This window comes from Gavia stellata, chromosome 8 (genome assembly GCF_030936135.1).
Source record: "Gavia stellata isolate bGavSte3 chromosome 8, bGavSte3.hap2, whole genome shotgun sequence".
NCBI lineage: Eukaryota > Metazoa > Chordata > Aves > Gaviiformes > Gaviidae > Gavia > Gavia stellata.
Window position 1 is genome coordinate 35697127 of NC_082601.1, and position 21529 is coordinate 35718655.

General features: G+C 39.6%; 1 protein-coding gene across 1 annotated transcript; it reads left to right on the plus strand.

Moving 5' to 3' along the window:
• Nucleotides 1-4890: 4890 nt before the first annotated feature.
• Nucleotides 4891-20258, plus strand: SLC40A1 (solute carrier family 40 member 1). The gene is made up of 8 exons (XM_059820210.1): nt 4891-4933; nt 5221-5288; nt 9784-9943; nt 10810-10925; nt 11258-11384; nt 14624-14866; nt 16726-17391; nt 18526-20258. The coding sequence occupies exons 1-8, from the start codon at nt 4891-4893 to the stop codon at nt 18843-18845; spliced, it is 1743 nt and encodes a 580-aa protein (XP_059676193.1). The 3' UTR covers nt 18846-20258.
• The last annotated feature ends 1271 nt before the right edge of the window (nt 20259-21529 follow it).

The window sequence follows — 21529 nt, forward strand, 5'->3', positions numbered from 1 at the left end:
GGTTTTCCCACAAGAGTTTGTCACAGGAGTCTAGCTCTGGTAAAGAAAATTATGATTGTTTCAGGTTGAAATGACTGCAGTCTGCCATCTGTCCCTCAGAGACAGGAGCCGTCACTTTGAAATCTGAGAGAAATAAAATCCAATAGGAGCTTAACACTATGAATCTTGGGGAAAGTGGGAGGCAGTAGATATGTACTTAATGAGGATTAGTATGTATAGATACTCAGATTACTTACTTGTAAGTGAAATGAACAGTTTTGGAGTAAAAAGCATCTCTTTTGAAAGGAAGCAGGCCTCCTAAAAAACCTGGGAGACTTTTCTCCACCCCATCTCTGCCTGTTTCCCCGTGCAAGTGCATTGGGAACTCTGAACTTTGAGTGTTAGCTGATACAGAGTTAGTAGTTCTGGTAGCTGAATGTGGGGCGTCATGAGCAACAGAGCCACAGCTTTCCATGCCCAAGTCATAGCAGGGGTCAGTTTAGTAAAGGCTTCTGTGCTTCACCATTCAAAAGACGGCAGATTATATATATATTCTTTCCAGTTTTGCTAGGCCTTGTGTAAGCTAAATGAGTAAAAAACCACTGTGCACACCAAGAGGGGTGTCTTAATGAAGAATGGTAACATCATGGTAATTAAACTTCATGAAACCTCTCAGCTGAGTGTAAGATCTGAGCTTACATGAGGTCTCTCGCTATTATTCACACCTCTTTGGTTAAACCATGATGACATTTATGGGTATTATTTTGTAAAATTGCTATTGCTCTACATTCAGAAGCTCTATTACAAACAGAGTGTTTATAGAACCTGCCACTGATGTGGGCAGTTGTTTAAAGCCAAAATATATCCTTTCTTATTTTTCAAGACATGTCTTTCCTGGAAGTGTATCTTTGAATATTCTTGGCATCATAGTTATGCGCTTACAATAATTAAAAAATTTTCAGTTGTTTACAACTTGTAGTTGAATTGTTGCCCTTGTTGCCAGACAAGTTAAATATACTATAACTTTTTTCATTTATAGACAGCTGTCTCATTAGAAACATTTTGAAAAATGCTTCTGTCTTTTGAATGAAATTAAAGGTTTTTTAAGATTTTAATAGGAAACTTAAAAATCCTAAAAACTAATCCAGTAGTTACATTTCTTCACTCAAATAATAACTAGAGAGACAATGTTAATAATATATTTCTAATAAAGCTTAAGGAATTTATCCACTGAAAAACTTCAGCTAGGAAGACTAGAACATAAATACATGTCTTGTTAATTCCTGTGCATCTCCAGTGATAGGCTGTGAAGAATTAAGAGATTTCTATTAACAATACAATGCCTTTGTGACAGCTACACGAACAGTAATATAAATTCTGAAATGGTTTTCCTCACATGAAAAAAGAATCAAAACAAAAATAATTGTGCTATCTAATGATCTGTAGAAGTAGTAATAAAACAAAATGATTAAGCCTTGCCATAGGACAAGCACAGATGTAGGTGAGAACAGGAAACATCAAGTTATTAAGTTGGAGGCTAGGGCTGGCCTTGCAGTAAAAGTGGCTATAGGGCTGCCCACAAGCATGTATATTCCAAAGAGTGGATATTCCAGGGTTATCTGCACAGCAAGCTTGTCTTACTGTTTCAGTCAATGCTTGTCTCCAAAATCCCACTTTTTTGTCTCCACTTCCCCTCTGCCTGTGACAATTAGTCAGACCTGGGCTCAAATCCACAGCTGGTATGCTGTCCTATTATGTAAATTATTGCTGTAAGACTGCTGAGTCAGGACTATACCAAGTAAAACTGGTAACTCCTCTCATACTGCTTCCAGCTATTAAACACCTCCCTAAATGCATCTGAAATCTGTAAATATTGTGGTGAAAAGACTCTGGTGAGCCAGCCAACCTGAAACAAGAGCTGCCTCTTTAAAAATATTCACAAAGGCTTCACAAAGCAATCTAATGAATTTGGATTTAGTCGAGTATTAATAAGAATATTTGGGACTTTTTTAGCAGTATCTTAAATGTAAAAATCAAAGTGCTTAAGCTACTGTATTAGGTTTAACATCGGTCTTGTAAGGAATGTTCTGTTATTTCCTGTTTGACAGGGAAAGAAACCTGAGCACAGACTTATTTTATTAAGCATCTGGGGAAAGATCATGCAGCAAAGTGGTGGCAAATTCAGGAGAAAAACTATGCATTTCCCTTACCTGCCAACTCCACCGCTTTTGGAAGTAGACAAATGCTTCGTAAATCACCTATGGCCTTTTAGCTGTATGTCTAGGACCCCTGGACATTCGGCAGGCAAATTGTTAGAAAAGGTGCTGTTACTGCCTTCAGCTATAACAAATTCTGGATGGTGCCTACTGTACCTACTGGTGCAGGTTGACTGTACGTCACATGTGCAGTGGCTCTGGTGTGTCTAGGACGTATATGACCTACAGTATCCGAACTGCACGGCTTATTTGCACTATGCAAATCGTTTGCATCATACACTGTACACCCTGGACAGGCTGACTTTATTGTGTGCGGATCAACTCCACCTTGCATACAATACAATCTTTCACTGACATCCAATAAATTCAGTATTTCATGGACACATTGGATTCACTGTGTATACACTGGACAGACTATACATACTTCTGTCAGAGAAATCTCACAGAGATATGGGAACTATTGATTTTAAAATTTTAAAGGATGGTAGGTACATTTTCTTGTCCTTTTCTCACGCCTTAAATATCACAGAAAAGACTCATTGCCCAGTAGGAAAAAATAATGAGGATGGTGATTTCAGCTATATAATTCAAGGCACACATGTAAAGTACTGTAAGCATTCTATCCAAAATGGTTATTTAAACTACAATTCATCCAAGTTGCTCTCTAGTAGCAAAAAAAAGGTCTAACCAGCAGAGCTTTTCTCGTAAGTGTTCCCATTGTTACTGTATGGAGAGTAAATCTCTTTCAGATCCAGTTCCGCCGCTGCTGTGTTATGCATGGTACCTGACAGCCTGGATCAGACCCCAGATCCATCTAGTCCAGTAACCGAAGTGTAACAGTGGCCAGAGGTGCCACCAGGGACAGGGGGTGGAAAAGATGCAAATCAAATGTGTTGGCCTGCATGGACCACTACAGGCATCTGACAGTGCTCCTCGAGCCTGTGCGTCGCCTTACTGCCTACGGTACGAGTCACTTAGGGACTCATCGGAGCCTTACTTCAGAAGAAACCCAAGTTAATTCAGTGCATCTGCTTGCGGAGTACACTGAAACTGTCAGTAAAGGAGCAAGTGCTAAACACCAACTAAGTATCAGTTGATTTTGACATACTGTAGGTTACTTATTTAATATGGGCTAGTAATATTAAAAATGTTAAGTTTTGGGAAAAATAATTCTCTTTTTATCTGTTAGTAAAGAATAATACAGTTTAAGCAGTAAGGCTTTATAAGATGAGCCATCAAGAAAATTTCCTCTACTTTTGAAGCCAGTCTGAGAAAAGATTTTGAGCATTTTCTAAGGAACATACCACAAGAAGAAACACTTAACTCACCTAGGATAACCAATCCCATTAAAACAGTAATTTCAGTCTTCCTATGTTTATATGAATTTCTATTTCTGTATTACTTTTTCCCAAGGTATAGTTCCCTTTATGCAAAGGATAACCCCTGATTCATGCATAGAAAGTCATCTAATTAATACAAGAAATACTTTGAACAAGATCACAGGAGTGGCAAAACCAGAGCAGATTATTGGTCTATTACGTCAGGCATTTGCTTCTGGCATGGCCTATATACTGGGGGGGTGGGGGGAAGAAACCAAAAGCAATTTTACACATACAGGAGGGAACTTTGCAGTATTACACAATGAAAAGGCTATCTCAGCCCTGGCAACCAAGAGCAATCATTATGTTTCCTGAAGCATGAGGACAGATACTTCTTAATTATTTTCACAGTATCTTGAAAAAACTAGCCTATTCTACATTGAGACTGTTTTTTAAGCTATATAAAAATGCAGGTGTTGCTGGTGGTCAATACCAAAAATAGGTCACACGGGGTGCACAGGAAGTATTTACGGTATGAACCGGGATAGTTGATCTGAAGCAGCCAGCATCACATGAGTGAATTCTGCACCATCTTCACTACAACAGAAGGTTATTTCCGTTAAAGAGCTTCAATTCTGCTACCTTGTTTTGTGGGGTTTTTTGAACGCTGTGGATTGGGAGCACTGTCATTTGCAGGTGTTTCTGCCATAGCCTTGTGATATTTGGCGCTCATCTTACAACCCCAGCTTCTCGATGTATTTGAACACCCAAGAATTTCACCGTCCTCAAAAAGTCAGAAAATAAAAACGCAACAAGAAAGAGCCAAACGAAACGAAGAACGCTTGCGGCCCGCAATACCGAAGGCACGTTGCGATGCTTTTTAGGCGGGTCTCGTGGTTGTTCGGGGCCCAATACAGGACTGCAGGGAGCCGCGGCCGCTGGGAAGGCCGCCGGGCAGCGCGGCACAGCGCGGCACGCCGCGGCCCCGCTGCTTGGGGCGCAGCTGGACCCCGCGGGCCGCTGCTCCCGCCTGTGGCGGGCGCGGGCGGTGCCGGGCCGGGGGCCGCCCCCGGGGCGGGGCGGGGCGGGCGGGGGCGGTGCCCGCAGCCGCGTACAAAGGGCGGTGCGCGGTGCTGCGCCGAGCCCGAAGTCCCCGCGCCTCCGGCAGCTGCCGCCCCGCGGACCCAGCCGGGCGTCGCACGGCGCTCGGCCCCCTCCGCGGCGGAGCGTCCCCAGCCGCCCGCGGCGCATAAGGCTAAGGCTTTCCGACTTCAGCTACAGTGCTAGCTAAGTCGGGGAAGGCAACACGGAGCGAAGCCGCGCGTCCCCCCGCCTCCTCTCGGCATCGGCCTCTGGCAGCGGCTGAGCGGGCCAGCATGGCGCGGGGAGCGGAGCCGGCGAGCGAGCGGCGGCGCTGCGGTCAGTGCGCGGCGGAGGCGGCCGGGCCGCCTCTCGCTCGGTTGCCGGGCGCGGGTGAGCGGGGCGGGGGGCGAGAGGCCCCGCCGCGGCTGCTGCGCGGTGCTGCCCGCGGGTGGTGGGCTCCGGCGCGGCAGCCGCCGCCCCGAAACGCGGCGTGTCCCGCTGGCGGCTCCGCGCTGAAAACGATGTAGGGTTCCTCCATGGCAGCCAATAGTTCCCGGGGTGTACCGAGACGCGGTGGATGTGCCCGAATCTCCTTTAGCATTTGTTTCTTATTTCTCGTTTAGGATCTGTGGTTGCCTATTTTACGTCTGCAAAGTTTCTTCTTTATCTTGGACATGCACTGTCCTCTTGGGTAAGTAAAATATTGGCCTGGTAGAAGTAGGATTTTATCAGTCTAGCTATGACTTGCCTTAACATTATCAGTATTTTTTTAAAAACTTCACGAAATAGCACACCACCACAAAGACAGAGGTCTTGTTAAAACGCCTTGCTAAGTCTTCATCATCTTTACATGATATGTTGCAGTAGACTCAGTTTTCATTAGTGCAGCACTCACTTTCCTGAGGGTCTGGTTATGTACCTTCTCATGCCTTTAACTAACTGCAGAACCAGTGGGACTCTGTATAGAGTAAGTTCTGAGTAAAAGAAATGGAGCATAGTCCATAACAGGATGAAAGATGGTCCGTTGCAACATGTATTTGAAGGACTTGTATACTTACTATGCTTACTAATGGGAAATACTTGGTTTACAGTGGACCCATTACTGCCGCTCATTAGCAAACCTGTTGAGAGTGTCGGGATGGCGTCTCCTTTTTTCTGTCAAAATGTTTGCCTTCTGAAATGCTTTCTCTCTGTACTAAAGTAACTTACTCTACCAGTTTTTACTCACTTGAAAGATACTAAAAAACTTTAAAATATGCACTAAAAATAGACTGGTTGTATTCCATATAGTAATATTAAGACTATATGTATCTTATAATACAATCTTAAGTCTCCGTCCAATGACTTGATTCAAAAAGAAGTGGAAAGCTTCCTCCCTAATATTCCCTGTTCTGTCTTTAGTCCTGGATTTGGACTGGCTTAATGTGTGCTTTGTATAGCATTGAACAAATGGCTGGTATACAGTTACAACAGTGCGTGTCTAACTCTGGCAGCTCCTCGCTTTCACTAACCTGAAAGCTTGTACTGATGTTTCTGCTAATGGAAGAAGGCTTGGAGTGGTATCAAACGCTTGTTTAAACAAGTGCAGTATTTTAGCAATTATTAATATTATTGAAGGAGCTGGGTGGTGATGTTTCTCTTTGGCTCGCTGCTTTTCAGAGGCCAGGGTTGTTACCTGCAACAGTTTTTGTCGCTAATGCCCACAAAGTGCCTAACTGGCAATTTGGCCACCCCTGCTTACTCCTTCCTGACGAGTGCATCAAAGCTTGGCACTGGGACTGCTCTCAGAGTTCATGAGTAAAGGTGACAAAGAGTTTGAAAACAATGTCACACACCGTAACAAACATTAGACTGCAAGCTGTCTATTCAGGTGTTGAGCAATATTAATAGTATACTCCTTGTTCCAGCGTGTTTTCTTCTGTGCTGAAAATTTTGACTGAAAAAAGGCCCAACCAAACCTGCTGAAACAACAGAATACAGCTTATTTTGACAGAACTGGGTTCAAGACTGCACCTTTTGTATCTCCTAAACTTTAGTGTTCTTGTAGTCTGAATGCTTTTGCTAACAGGAACAATAAAAAAGCACTTCAATCTTCAGAACTCAAAGTAGTATATCATTTTTGTTCTAAAATGGCTATGTCCACAATAGAAACCTGATAGAAATGTGGTTTTGCTGTAACTGAGAGAGCTAATTTGGTTTCTGTGTTACTAAGCCATTCCCAAATACAGAGAGAAGCTGTAAATGATTAAATGTGTCACATCTCCACAAATGTTCAGGTTTGAACAAAGTCTAGACTATATCTTAGGCTCTTGTTCAGTAAAGCAGTTGAATGTGTGTTTGGCCTCAGTGATCCTAATAGGTTGGACTGCACTGCTGAAATGGAGTCTCAGACCTTACGCTGTTGCCTTTATGTTTTTAATGCATTGCTGTCTGTCACTTGGCGGTAAAGAAAGAACAGAATGAAACTGGGTTCACCTTGTTGGTGCCAGGCCTAATGCTTGGAGGAGGTCAGTTGCAACTTCCCAGCCTTATCCGTGCCACTCGAACCTCAGGAGACCTGTCAGTAGGTAGTAGCCTGGCTACTGCTTAACTTGTGGGCTTCGATTTTGAGATGGGATTGTATACATCCAGTCTGAGATGATTGTAAGGATAATTACAATGACAGAAGAGCAAGAACCATCTTTAAAAAGATGGTGAGGCTAAAGAGCTGTAGTTATTTATTTAAGAGTTGAGATAAACACAGTTTGAGACATTTTAAAGTGGGATTAAGTATAGATGATCAAGGCTTTGCCCATTTCTGAAGGCAATAGTTGCTGTCTAAATTTCAGTAGATCTTAGCTTGAAATCACATACCTGCTTCAAACCTTTGTAATTTACTAATATTCTTCTTCTGTGACACTAATTTATCTTTGCTTGCTCTTTACGGTTTTTAATTCTTGAAAGAAACTCATGCTTCCAAATTGGACAAGCTTTAGTTACTCCAAAAATTATGTGTGGATTGGCCTGATCAAAATACTCTGGGTAAATGTGTTGGATAAGGTTGAACAGAGTTCAGAGGCTCCTTAAATGAATTGTATAACAAAATCATGATGTCGTGACAGTCAAAGGAATCTTCCTGTGAGTTTCAAGACCGATCAAGTTTTTCACTCTCACAGTAGTGGCTGCCACTGACTTTCACATACTTTTTTTTTTTTCAATGCCTTTTTCATCTTGTCAGAATTCAGTTACTGAAACATCTCTGCATAAAGGGGAAAAAAAAAAAAACAAACCAAACTTCTGTTACAAAATTTTAATGTGAAGGTACTCTTTTGGCTTATTTTTCTAGCTTAATAAACAGTTACTGAGGTTAATCGAAACTTAGTTAAGCCACCTGCATATGTATTAAGTGAAATTCAGTAAAGAGGTACCTCAGATCATACTAAGTTTAAGTGAATGGTAGTCTTGAGGACTGTTTTCATTGCTGGAATACTTTCTATATACTTCTAGTAGCTATGGAATAAAAGTGGAACATATTTTACAGAAGACTTTAGGTGTCTCTGGAGAGTGAAAATTGGTTTATTATGTATGAGAGGGCTCATCTAAGCTGATCATGCTTATATTTGCTTTTTTTGTTGGTTTTAGTTAGAAAACATATAAAATACCAAGAACTTTTCATTGAACAGGTGAAGTTTTGTTCCCATGTGATTGGGATGTAATTATTTTTTTGCCTATGGTTAAGGAAACAAATATGAACGTTTACACCTTACAATATTTGAAGTTCACTGAAGGAGGTTTCTTTAATAACAGCAAAAGGCGAACTCTTGTGTGTCTATGCTACATCGAAGACTTTAATCAAACTGCAGTTATTTTGACCCTCCAAATAGCATGCTTTTTATGTATCTCTTGATTGCCGTGTTACATGATCTGTTAGATTTGGCAGACTTTACTTTTTAAAAGTGCTTTTATGTTACATTTCCTCCAGCCCTTTAGAATATTTGAGGTCCATAGAAATTTGTACTACTTGCTGTATCACATAGCAATTGTTTATTTAAGGTAAGGTGGCAGAATATAAAAGTTTCATGTTTGGTTTATGAACGACTAACATTAGGGACCCTTATTAAACAAACTGTGTGCCCTAGAATAGTATGAATGTTTTCTATTCACCTGCTTTGTTATTGATTACATAAAGCAGTTTCTGTAGTGCATTTCTTGCAATATGTTTAAAAACAAAGTGATCTATGACTCCTATCATGTGACAACATAAAAGCTTCAATGTATCATTAGCGAGCAACAGGTCTGGTTGGTAGCAAACCTAAAAATGTTTTGAATAGTGTGAAAATTGCTTCACTTTGACATGTTTAGCATTTTGGGATTCTTTTTTTTTTTTAACCTGTAGTAAGTGGTATTAGAACATGAAAATTTTGTGTTCTAAGCACTAGGTTAAACTAGCAATAGGCTAAATAGGTTGAACTAGCAATGGGTTTACAATAGGTTAAACTAGCTCTGGTATTCTGCCTCTTAGTAATATGCCAATGGTTAATATCGTTAAAAATAGCTTAAGGCCATTGACTTCAGAAACTTCAGTTAACATTTAGGACAGCGCCTTGCTTGATTTACCCATGTCTATCCCAAATTGTATTATGACTTGCTTTGACTTGACTGGCTGTTGTGTTTTAAAGCAGCATTTAAGCTTTGATCATCTAAGAGCAAACCGCCATCTTAAAGTTATTTAAATAGTATTGGTAATCAATAAACCTGTTGCTAATATTTGATCTGTGCTGGACAGTCTATATAAGCTTTCTGAGGCTTGTTGGATGTGGCTGGTAACAGACTTTGTCCTATAATAAAATTATCTGGGATATTGTAAAATATCTGGGTTTTTTGATGTGGTACTACAAGCTGTGAAGTTGCACTTGATTAGGACAGATGATCTTAGTGATACTGGGATAAAATCAATGGTGACAGGATGTAGTCGTCAAAAAGAACCCAACCCCCAAAACTTAAAAAAACAAAAACAAAACCAACACAAAAACCCAAACCCCAGAAAACCAACCAACCAAACAAAAAAACATATGCCACCCCTTCATGTGTAACAAACCTTTATTTATTAAAATCAAAACTTTTGTCGGGGCATTGGTAAAATGCTCAGTTTATGTGCTTGCAAAGTGCAGATCGTGATGTGTATGTACTCTCTGTTACTCTTAAAGGGAGATCGTATGTGGCATTTTGCTGTGTCTGTATTCCTGGTGGAACTGTATGGAAACAGCTTACTCCTGACTGCAGTCTATGGACTAGTTGTGGCGGGATCAGTTCTTCTCCTGGGAGCCATTATTGGAGACTGGGTGGACAAGAACTCCAGGCTCAAAGGTTAGATGCCTAGAGCGGGTTATTCACTTAAGGATGGATCAAATTAATGTAAAAAGATAAAGCTGTTAGAGTTAACTTCTGAAGTCAAATATGAGAACGGGGCTTGCTCTGTTTTTTTAAGAAGGATAGTGTTTCAGAGTGGTAATGATTATACAAAGATCGTGTCAAAGACAGAAGGAAAACAGTTTTATGTCACGATATGTCCACTACTTGGGCTAAACCTTTACAAAACATAGAGATACGCAGAAATGCAAAACGTAAAAAGCATGTATCTTTAAGGACTACAGGCCAAGTTCTTTACAGTCTAATGCTAACATGCACTTGCACTATTTGTTGTCTTTTCTCTCTGGATAAAAACATTTTCCACTTAAGTGTAAACATGCACTGTATTTGCATTATACATATTTAAAATATGTATGCTCTAGTCATAAATAACATGGCATCAAGTTCTTCATACGCATTTTTACTTTCCAAGAGTTTACAAAATAGCATCACTTCCATGGTATGTTGAAGATGAATTTTAGAGATTCAAGCCAAGTCTTGTTTTTACCCCTTAAAAATAGCGTCAGCATTTAAACAGGTACAATTTGGTTTTTGATTGAGAAAAGACCTACTTGGACTGTATATTGTTACGAGCTATGAATTGTTAAGAGCTAGGAAGTTACATCAGACATTAATTTGTTTCTAAGACAATGGAAGATTCAAAATCTAATATGACGTATAGTTTTACCACTTATATTTTGGGGGGAGAACAGGAAAATAAAAATGAAGAATCTGAACGTGTTCCTTAATTATAGCCTCCGTAAGCTTATGATTATCTCATTCTTATGTTCGTAACTGTTGCTCTCTGTTTTAAATCAAAACAGTGGCCCAGACATCCTTGGTTGTACAGAATGCATCTGTCATCCTGTGTGGTATTATCCTGATGATTGTCTTCTTGTTTAAGGCACAGCTTTTGACCTTATACCATGGATGGCTTCTTGTGAGTGCTTGAACTTGTTAATAAGGAATTAACTTAGAAGGAAACTCTGGGGAGCATGGGAATCAGTTGAATTTTTATTTTTCTTTCTAGTCTGTTTAGACATTCCTGTGAGCTAAAGCTGGCAAATGAAACTTTGAGCTAGTTGGGTAAACAGAGGTGATTGTTTTCTGTCAGGAATAGTAAAGTAGACTTGGTCTTGTCTTGTCTGAGCAATAACACTAAAATGTATGGATTCAAATGTAGAAGTGTCTTTTCTGGTTGTACAGGGTAGGAGTGGAGGTCTCCCTTAATCAATTTTCTCACACTATAACTTTTTCCCCCCATTTCTCTAGACAATGTGCTATATCCTGGTTATCACAATAGCAAATATTGCCAATTTGGCCAGCACTGCTACGGCGATCACAATTCAGAGGGACTGGATTGTTGTGGTTGCAGGGGAAGACAGAAGCAAACTGGCAGGTGAAATATGTTGCCTTTTTAATACCTTAAATGTCTCACTTTCCAAGCTTGATTTTTAGACTAGAGTTTTACAGAGGTCAGCACATCTTCGCGTTGCAGATGTTATGGGGAAACAGCAGGTTAAAAGGGCAGCCTTTATTTTCCTCTTCCCTGCTCTGGACTACACTTACTGAGATTAGAAATTACTGTTGTGATTACGATTCAGTTAGGCATCCCTAAACTTGTTTTGTTGTCCTCCCTTTTAGTACTACTGCAGCTTTGTCAGGAAAATTTTATTCTTGCTGAACAAATAAACATACACCACACCATTAAATCAAGTAACCAGTGTTTAATAGAAAGGCTATTTATCTTCCAGGCACTTAAAGCCAAGTGTTGCAATACTTTATTTTTAGGTCCCTGGAATGAAACAGAAAACTGTTGTGTAACTGGGCTCCTTACATAGGGATCAAAGAAAGAGGTCCATGAGAATGAAGTCCAGAACAGTAAAGTAGGTGGATCAGGAAATTGCCAGTAGAAATGCTATGCATGCAGATGTATTTAAAATCTTGTACTTCTTTAGCATTCAATGTCTAACTCAGAGCTGTGAACGCTTCCCTTCAGTTGGAACTGAAAGCTCTGTATTCCTTTGACATCTGATACCTTTGGTATTAGACTACAGACTTAATCTTCTTTTTGCCTAGTAAGTGTTTTTCCTTCTTTTTCCCCTTTCTTGCACAGTGGCCTGGCGTTATTAAGAGAGAGAGTGAGTTCCCATTCAAATTCTACTGCAGCTTGGTGGTCATTACACTACTTGATGGGAGAGATTGTTTGGGATCCTCCCCAAGGATGCATTGAATCTGACTCTCCTTTGCTGGGGGGGTACTCCTAGCCACAAGGCCATTCACACCAAGGGATGTACAATTGATTTTTGGCTATGCTGCTCCCCTGATTGTAACAGACAGTGTGGGAAGCACATTTTTTGCGATGAACTTGGGCAGGCTATTGTGGGCTCTGAATCAACCCTGTAAGGGGACTTAAGCCTTCCCAGATAGAGGAACTGATACTGAAGTGTAAACAAGGCACAAAGCAGCTTAATGTTGCCAAGACATTTATAGCTCACTAAAGTAACTCTGGGACTAAAGTTTTAAGTCTGACACTTGTGGAGTTCAGATACCTCCAGGCCTAGACTCTTAATTTTGTATGAAGCTGCCTAAATTGCCCATAAAGTTTAGTTTACATGCCAGAGTCCTTTAAGGGTTTTGAATCCTATATTGCAGATTTAGTCTTGATGTTTATCTCCCATGAAGGAATCTTACTTCCCCACCTCATCCAGGAGAGGCTAGTTTTTGATCAGATGCTTTAAAAGTGTCTTGCTTTCATTTCCCAGTATACAAGTTTTCCACCATAGTCTTTTATTTTGACCTTGCAGTGCCTTTCTAGGTCGTGCCTTTTGTAGAGCAGCGGTACAGGTTAACTTTCTTTGTGTGTATGAATCACAAGTAGAAAAATACCATCTATCTGTAAAAGCCTTAAAGTTCTAATGGTTCTCATTAACCTTTCTTCTTGTGTCAGATCTTACTCAGCAAATCATCTCCCCAATCCCTGTACTACTTACTACACATGAGATAAGGTACAGACCACACCTGCAGAGAACTGCTGCATGGGAGTCAATCCTGCCTCTGTACTGCTTCATGATCTCAGACAGAATTATCTGGCTGCTTATATTCTGTACTGAAAAATCAGGCAAGAGGTTACTCCAAATTTTCATGCAACTTAATTTAAAAACAAAAAAACCCTCTGAACTAAGCACCTTAGTTCAACAGCTCTATCTAAGGGACCTCTTCCAGGCTGCATAGGGTTGTTATGTGTTTAATCATAATGTAATTTGGAGACTGTTGAAATTCCTTAACTTAAAATTAAATTCTGGCATTGCAGCAAATACTGTTGTCCATCTCTGCACTGTTACCTTTCCTCAGAGGAGCCTTAGTTAAGTAAGCTAGTGGAATAGGGAAATTAAACATTGCCTTGGCTTCCCCTTCACTGTCCTTGATTAATTTTTCTATTCACTCTTACTTTATACCTTTTCTGAGTGGGAATACTAATAAGTCAAAAAACAAAGCTTAGCTCTTGAAATTTCTAAAGCCGAATATTATGCAAGTATCTGACTTACTCATCTCGGTTAACTATCAGTCAAATAGTTAACACTGAATTGGCTTTGAATGCTAAATAGAATAACTTAAACATTTCTTTGAATGGCAAGGAGTAATTATCAACAGATGCAGAGAAGCAGCTTCATACTGGTGTACAGTTTCACTTTCCCTCCAAAAGCTCTAATTTAAAAATAGGACTCTAAAATGGGTTTGAGATGTACTTCTAAGCAGCCTGAAGCCCAGATATGTGAAACCATTGAGTGTCTAGCAACTTTTAGGGGTGGAACAGTGGCACCATTAATTGCAAACTTACAGGAGCCTAGAGGGTGTAATGACACTAAAGCTGATACGATTGGGGAGGGCAAGACCACCCTTACCAGCAAATGGAAGACCCATTCATGTGAAGAACTGGCTGCTTGTTTTGACCATAAACATCAAAGTGCGGAAGAGAAGGGAGTGGGGACTTTGGTCAGTAAGTTCTGAGAGTGGTTGGTTGATGGCAGTTGTAGGCAATGTGAGTTGATAAGGAAATTTAAAGCCATTTCAAAGGTCTGCTGCTATCGCGGTGGGTACTGTGGTCACCAGTTATTAGAAGTAAATGGAAGAGATTAAGAAATACAGGGTCCAGTAGTGGGAGATAGTAGTTGCAAAAATTATCTTTACGGGAAAGAATTCCATCATACGAGATTCCTCTTAATGTCTGGAGTTGTGCTTGCTGGGTTTGAATGTTGCAGAGATAGGCTTAGGAGTCCATAATGTCACTAGGATGTAAGGGTAATCTGATCTCATGACTAAGAGTTTTACCTGCAGGAGTACACTTCCACTGTAAACCCAGCATGCTAAACCTGAAAGACCTCATGCAGGCACAACTGGCAGGAATAGGGATTTGGCTTACAAACACCTTGGTTGGTCCCAGTAAACTTAAATACAGGAACACTCTAAAGGTGCCTCTGGTTAGCAGTCTAAGTCCTGCTCCTGCTGGAACCACGTACAGCTGGAGAGAGATTTCTCAGCTTAATGTGTATACATGTCCAATCCCCAGTTATGTTAGTGAATATTTCACTGTAAGTGTTCAGCAACTACTTCATATCATCAAATCATTTATGACAGATATGAATGCCACAATAAGAAGAATCGATCAGTTGACCAATATCTTGGCCCCAATGGCAGTTGGTCAGATAATGACATTTGGCTCCCCGGTGATTGGCTGTGGATTCATTTCTGGCTGGAACCTGATGTCGATGTGTGTGGAATATCTGCTGCTCTGGAAGGTTTATCAGAAGACCCCTACTCTGGCTCTCAAATCTGCAAAAGTTGAAGAATCTGAACTGAAACAGCTGAACGTAAAGAAAGGTATCAAAAAAACAAAAGTAACTGTTCAAATTCGCAGCATATTCACTCTATCAGTCAAACTGAAGTGTTGACTTTTGTTTTCTACAGACACTGCTTTTAGGCTATGTAGCTTTCTACTTGCAGCTTGAAGGTTTCAGGTTTTGGATATAGATACCAGAGCCTCTAATCTAAGTAACAGTACTTTGTGCAGCTATTTGGGGAATCCCATAAAATGCAGCCAAAGAATGAATTCTTTCCACTTAATTAATCCTTTAGAGTAAGTCTGCCCTGTTATTTAGGACTGCTTGTGAGGAATGCTCCTATCCATCTATACCATAGCTAATAAGCTGACAAAGCCCTTCACTCTGTAGTGTCTACAAGCAAAACAGCCTGTGTAGGACTCCATCTTGCTAACTCATCTCTACTTATGTGTAGTACTAACAGCTTTTCAGGAGGTTGTAGAATACGTGGTAGTACTTCTAGTCTGTCATAGTTCAATGAGTCCTACATGTTGTAGGAAATGCTGGAGAAAAAAAATCTACTTTGACCTTCTACTCTGCTTCCTTGGCCAAGCTGAACAACTGGGATTTGCAGTAGATGGCTATGACTATAAGCAACCTTAAAATTGATAGTAACATTACTTTATATCAGAAATTACAATGGTTTTAGAAGCAGACTTTTTGTATTTGAAATGTCAGATGCTGGAATACAAAATGTAAGCATTTTCCCATTTTTAAGATAGCAGTATGTGTATACTGAAAGCTCAAGCTGTGGGCTCCCACCTACAACGTGTTGTGGGTGTTTTTAAAGAAAGATTACAAAGAATTCCTGTTTTTTCTTTAAAAGCTTGCTAGCAATCTGTTCTTTGCTCAATATATAGTGAGATAAGAGGCTGCTATTAAAAGCTGGGAAGAGAAATATCTTCTTCCCAGCCAGCAGATTCATTGTGGTAATAGCTGGTTCTATAAGCTATGGGACTAGGCTGATGGCAGCCTAGGATAGAGGAACAAGATAAAGAGCGTAGAAGGCTCTATAGCTTTGGAACTGACTCTTGAATGTTCCTGAAGAGTGAAGCATTTAGCAAATGTCAATATGTAGGAAACATCTCTTAATCTTTGCTATTGCAGTATTCTTATTTCAGTAGAAGACTTGGATTTTTAGAAGTTGCAGAAATACTTCATGTGTCTCACTTGTATGTGGAGTTTGTTTCAAACTTGACAGTGTAAAAACACGGCTCAGGCATCCAAACATTTGTATAGATTCTGTCCACATTACTAATCTAAATACTGCTGTGGGTTTTTTGATTTTTATTTGACCAGTGGAAGTGCCTTTCTCTGATATTAGAGTGAAAATGGAATTGTAGAAAAGCACGGGCTGAGATTTTTTTTAAGTCAAGTTTTGAAAGCTTTTGGCTTTGGTAGGCTTCAGCAAGTGTCTCTGCCTTGGTTCTTCTACCATGATGTGAGATATTGACAGATGTTTAAGTATTCCCTACTTTCTATGGTTAGTACATTTAAACATACAAAGCTATGTTAAGATGCTAACTACCATTGGCATTCATTAAGCAAATAATTTCTTTATGGAAATGGAGCATTCGGTCACAAGTCTATTGAAAAGAAGCAGGATATGCTTTCTCCTACCACAGTTTTTAAATAAGTAGCATTTTAAATTGATAGGGATAAACTTTACTTGATCTTAGTATACAGGTGGTATTTAAGGACACTTTAAAACACTTAAATAATCAGAGGAAGGTTGATTGCAGAATTTAACTGATGCACTTCTGCAGCAGTGAGCTTAGTAACTGCAAACAATTATCTTGTAGTTTACACTCTGCACTTTCCAGGCAGGAGTATATCTAACAGTTACATTTCTGTTTACAGAGAGTGAGATGAAACCCGCTGAAGGAGTGCAGTTAATTGTTGAGAGAGATGTAACTGGCTTTGAGCCCCAACAGGAGAAGGAAGTCAGCTGCACTGCCCGGATTGCTGAACCTTTCATCACGTTTCGTGATGGATGGGTTGCATACTACAACCAACCAGTGTTTCTTGCCGGCATGGGTCTTGCATTTCTGTATATGACTGTTCTGGGCTTTGATTGTATTACTACAGGCTATGCATACACTCAAGGTTTGAGTGGCTCTGTGCTAAGCCTTCTGATGGGTGCCTCGGCAGTCACTGGAATCATGGGAACAGTAGCTTTCACTTGGCTTCGTCGCAAATGTGGCCTGGTCCGCACAGGCCTTATTTCTGGAGTTGCTCAGTTTGCTTGTCTGGTCTTATGTGTCATCTCTGTGTTCATGCCTGGAAGTCCTCTGGATTTGACTGTTTCCCCATTTGCTGACATCAGTGCCAGGCTGTTTGAAAGTGAACCGTTACCTACTATAGCATCTCCAGAAGATGAGCCTGAAATAGTTTTTGCAACTGGAATGCCCAGCCTGTTAAACGGGTCTACTACTCCTGCTAACAGTGACCCAGAGACGAGTCCTGAGCCTGTGCCTTTAATCTCTGTTAGTCTCCTGTTTGCAGGAGTCATTGCTGCTAGAGTTGGTAAGTATTTTGCCTCTACTAAAATCTTACCTAGTGACTGCTTTTAATTCTAGGAATTACAGTGCCTCACAACTAAATACAAATTTGAGTTTAGAATTGTAGGCTACAGTTGAAGTGTTATATCACATTTCTAAGGCTGATTCATTATACTTCACATAAAAAGGATCTTGCAATAATATTGCTGGTGCAAAGACTGCAGTACTGATTTCTTGTATATCATACATCACTAATAGGAGAAAAGTGACCACATTTGGAGATGAATGTAACTTGTTTTTTGGAATGTTCATCTCTAAATGATCTTCCTTCACAACCAAATAAAACCATCTGTTAATAGGAAACAGAATTAAACACATCTGCTAGGAAAGTAGTTTACTAAATGAATCCATTAATCAAATAGTCTAACTCTTAAACTTGTGACCAGCAAAGGAGTTCAGAACAGAAACTTTGATTTGATGACAGCTTAATTTTTTGAGGAATTGCTGGTTAGTGTAGTATTATTATCTTGTCAACAGAAAAGGCAGTCAAATACATGAATGTAATGAACAGTAATTCTCATCTGTACAATTTTTGTACTCTTAATGTCTGCAGCTTTTGCTGAATTTTTGGGGGAAAAATACTTCATGCACAAGTATTAATTTGTTTGCAAGATAAACTTCTAAAACTGAATCATTAATGGACTAAAATAGTATAGAAGCTAGTGTCAACTGAGACTGTTGTATATTGTTATGTATCCTGCATAGTTTAAAATGTGTTTGATTTTTTTTTTGCAAACATCTTATGTAAAACTTGGCAATTGTAGCTAGCATGAATACACTGTAAATAGCTGTAAAACAGCTATTTAAATAAGGAACAGATGAGCAAAACATTGTTAATTTCATAGACATGATGAAGCAAGATGTGACAGGCAAGTTAATGTATCAAGCTGTATGTATTATTTCAGGAAGTATTAGTAAAGGGAAAGTAAATTGCTTTTGACTGTCAGTGTGAAGTCTATTCTAGTCTGTCAGGAGGCTAGCTTGTCCCATGCATTTTTGGCAGAAGTGAGTGTTTGCAAGTACGCATTGAATTGTGTCAGTAATGAAAGCTTACCATGTGAAGCCCAGTTGTATGGATAACCGTCTTTTCTCTCCATAGGCCTTTGGTCCTTCGATTTGACTGTCACACAGTTGCTCCAAGAAAACGTGGCAGAATCTGAAAGAGGCATCATAAATGGTGTCCAAAACTCCATGAATTATCTTCTTGATTTGCTGCACTTCATCATGGTCATCTTGGCCCCAAACCCTGAAGCTTTTGGCTTATTGGTGCTTATTTCTGTGTCTTTTGTTGCAATGGGCCACATAATGTACTTCAGATTTGCCCAAAAAAGCTTGGGAAAACAACTTTTTGTTTGTTGCACTCCTGATCCCAAAGCAGTTTCTGACAGTTCACCACCTGGTAATACGTCTACTGTCTGAAAGGATCCACTTCTCTTACTAACTTGCTACACAAATATCATGGTTAAACACATATACTGCCTTTTTGTGACCCTGTCTAAGGTGTTTCTCTAGAGTTGAATGCATAACTTAGCTGTTTGAGGAAGCTGTCCCAAGAGAGCTAAAATTTGTCTTACAGTGGCACTGTAAAAATGTTTCATGTTTGGCAGAGGACAGCCTAGTTGGACCTTGACAGCTGATGTTTCAAAGGATCCCCACAAGTCATACATCTAGTATTTGATCACAAAAATAATGTTGAATTCCTGTTGCTGACCCCCACGGTGATGCTGTTTAGTGGTTCTACATACTCAATTTGTTCATGAATTCTGAACAGGTCTTGTGCTCATTGAGCAAAATGAGTTTTTTTAGTTGCTTCAGGATAACTTGATATACAGTATTTGGTTTTGGGGGGTTTTTCCTCTGTTTTTCACTTACCATGAACAATTCTGCTCCCCTATCATCTTAAATAAACATCCTTTTTGGATTCCTGCAGTGGACTCTTAAGTTCCCATGTTTTCCCAAAATACCTTTTCAGTGTTCTGTTTTGGTTTAACTTTACAGAAACACCTTTGTAGGCTTTTTGCATGTTTCCTTACAAATTAGACAAGTGCTGGGTACAAGATACTGTATTACCCTTCTGTTGCACTTCATAAAGTAAAACATAAGTCTCACTTTAGCAGAAGCTATTGATGTAACATTATAAAGCATGGCTTTTTTAATTGCAAATGATAGGTCTGCTCAGGTTTGATGTAGCAGAAAGTGCTAAGGTCAGGAGTACTGGTACAGAAAGAAGGTCTAGGGCTAACTTAGTTTTTGCCTCAGAGTACAAGCAGCTTTAGTTTATTTTCGAATGCTATTGTTTTCAGAAACCCTATTAAAGCATGGTGTATTGGAAAACTATTAGTATTCCAGGCAAAAGAAGTCAAAAAGTGGATTACTTGCATTTATCTGTTTTACATGTATGTGAATTGACTTAGTTTGTTCTAAAATACTGCTAAAACAATGAGATGTTGTACTGTGTGGCCCTCTAAAGCAGCTTCAGAGCAATGAAGAATGAGATAACCCTTTGATTTTCAAGATTCTTGCTGTTTTTTTTACCCCGCATGTGTACTAATGCAGTACTTCCATAGTCATTAACTGTTTGTGCACTTTTGTGGAAACTACTCTACGCACTTTGTTTTCTCAGTAGAGTTGAGCCCCGTAGTGTTCTGAGTTTTCTTATGGCATGACCATATGACTTCTAAACTTAAATCTTTGTAAAATGTTTGTTTGCAAAATTAGTAGTATACAAAAACATATGTCAGCAACTTGTGAAAAGTATCCTTTATAAATTTTAAGGTTTTTTTATTTTAGGTACTGTCCTTCAGTCATCTATGCTGCCAGACTTCAACCCTGGAATGTAAGTGTGTGAACTCCATTGATATTAAAGGCATTACACCAGGGCTGAATCTAGGCCATTCATCTTAAAATTTGTAACGATTACATTGTATATCAAACTACATAGAATGTAAAAAAAAAAAAACCCAAACCCCAAACCTCTAGTGGCTTTTGTCTCAGATACAATATTTTGTAACAGGAGGGAAAGTGAATGAATGGGAATCCAATGTACAACCAATGTACTTGTAGCCCTCAGTATTCAATAACAGGATGTAACAATTTCTCTCCTTTAATGGACCAAAACTAATCATTACTGCTATGTTACTGAAAGTTTCTCAGGGATGTTTTCACTAGGTTTGTAAGTGTTTATACTTTGACCAAGCTTTTGGGTTTTGTTTTGATACAATAAAGTAAAATATGTAAATTAGAGTAGTTTTAAAATTTGTGACTCAATCCTGAGTGTAACTTGTTAAGGAAAAGGGAATTTTGCTATCAGCAGAATTTAAAAGTCAGAAGACAATAAAACAAGCTCATCTAGATTTGTAGAATAAATATGCCCAAAGGATAGCCTATGCATTATGTGATGAGTACAGTAGTAAATAAAATACCTCTGATTTGCCAAATATGTTTTCTCATGTGTATCTGATCTAAATTGGGACCAGATTTTAATACTGCTGAATATAAATAAAGGTAGCCCAAATGTCAGTGAGTGCCTCTATACTGTGCTTTGAACATCTGAATACCACTGTACGTACTGGACTCACTGGCTGTCAGGGAAACAAAGCTGAAAATGCAGCTTCTTGTGGGCTGTCTGTAGCCTACGGAACCCAGTGTGCCTAAAGCTTAATGCTGTAGCACTAAGCACCAGACATCCCCGAGAGGGTGTATTCCTAAGTCTAGAGAGCTCTAAAAACATAACAAATAGAGCTGGGAGCATACAATGTTCCCATCTGTTCCCAAAGTCTTTTTTTTTTCCCCCAAGAGCAATGTAGCCTTACTTGAGTTGAGTAGCAATTTGTTTCGTAAATAGTTCCACTAGATAGTCCAGTCTGGATCTCAAGCCAAAAAAGTAGAACTGGGAGGGGGCTGGACCTTTGTATTTTGTACACATGATGTTGCTAGGATTCATATGTGCAGATACATAGCTGGAAGGCAAGACAATCCTGAAAGAGAAAGAAGGTGGATGCTAGCTTAAGAGGAAGAAGGAGGTCTAAATTGGAAATCTAATATGTATTGGTCTGAGTCAGATGTCAAAAAATGTATGCTGCTTGAGCACAACCCATGTGTGT

Coding starts and splice junctions, on each gene's coding strand:
- SLC40A1 (XM_059820210.1), top strand. CDS start 4,891: ATGGCGCGGGGAGCGGAGCCGGCGAGCGAGCGGCGGCGCTGCG. Junction 4,934..5,220: donor GAGCGAGCGGCGGCGCTGCG/GTCAGTGCGCGG, acceptor TTTCTCGTTTAG/GATCTGTGGTTGCCTATTTT. Junction 17,392..18,525: donor AGTCATTGCTGCTAGAGTTG/GTAAGTATTTTG, acceptor TTCTCTCCATAG/GCCTTTGGTCCTTCGATTTG.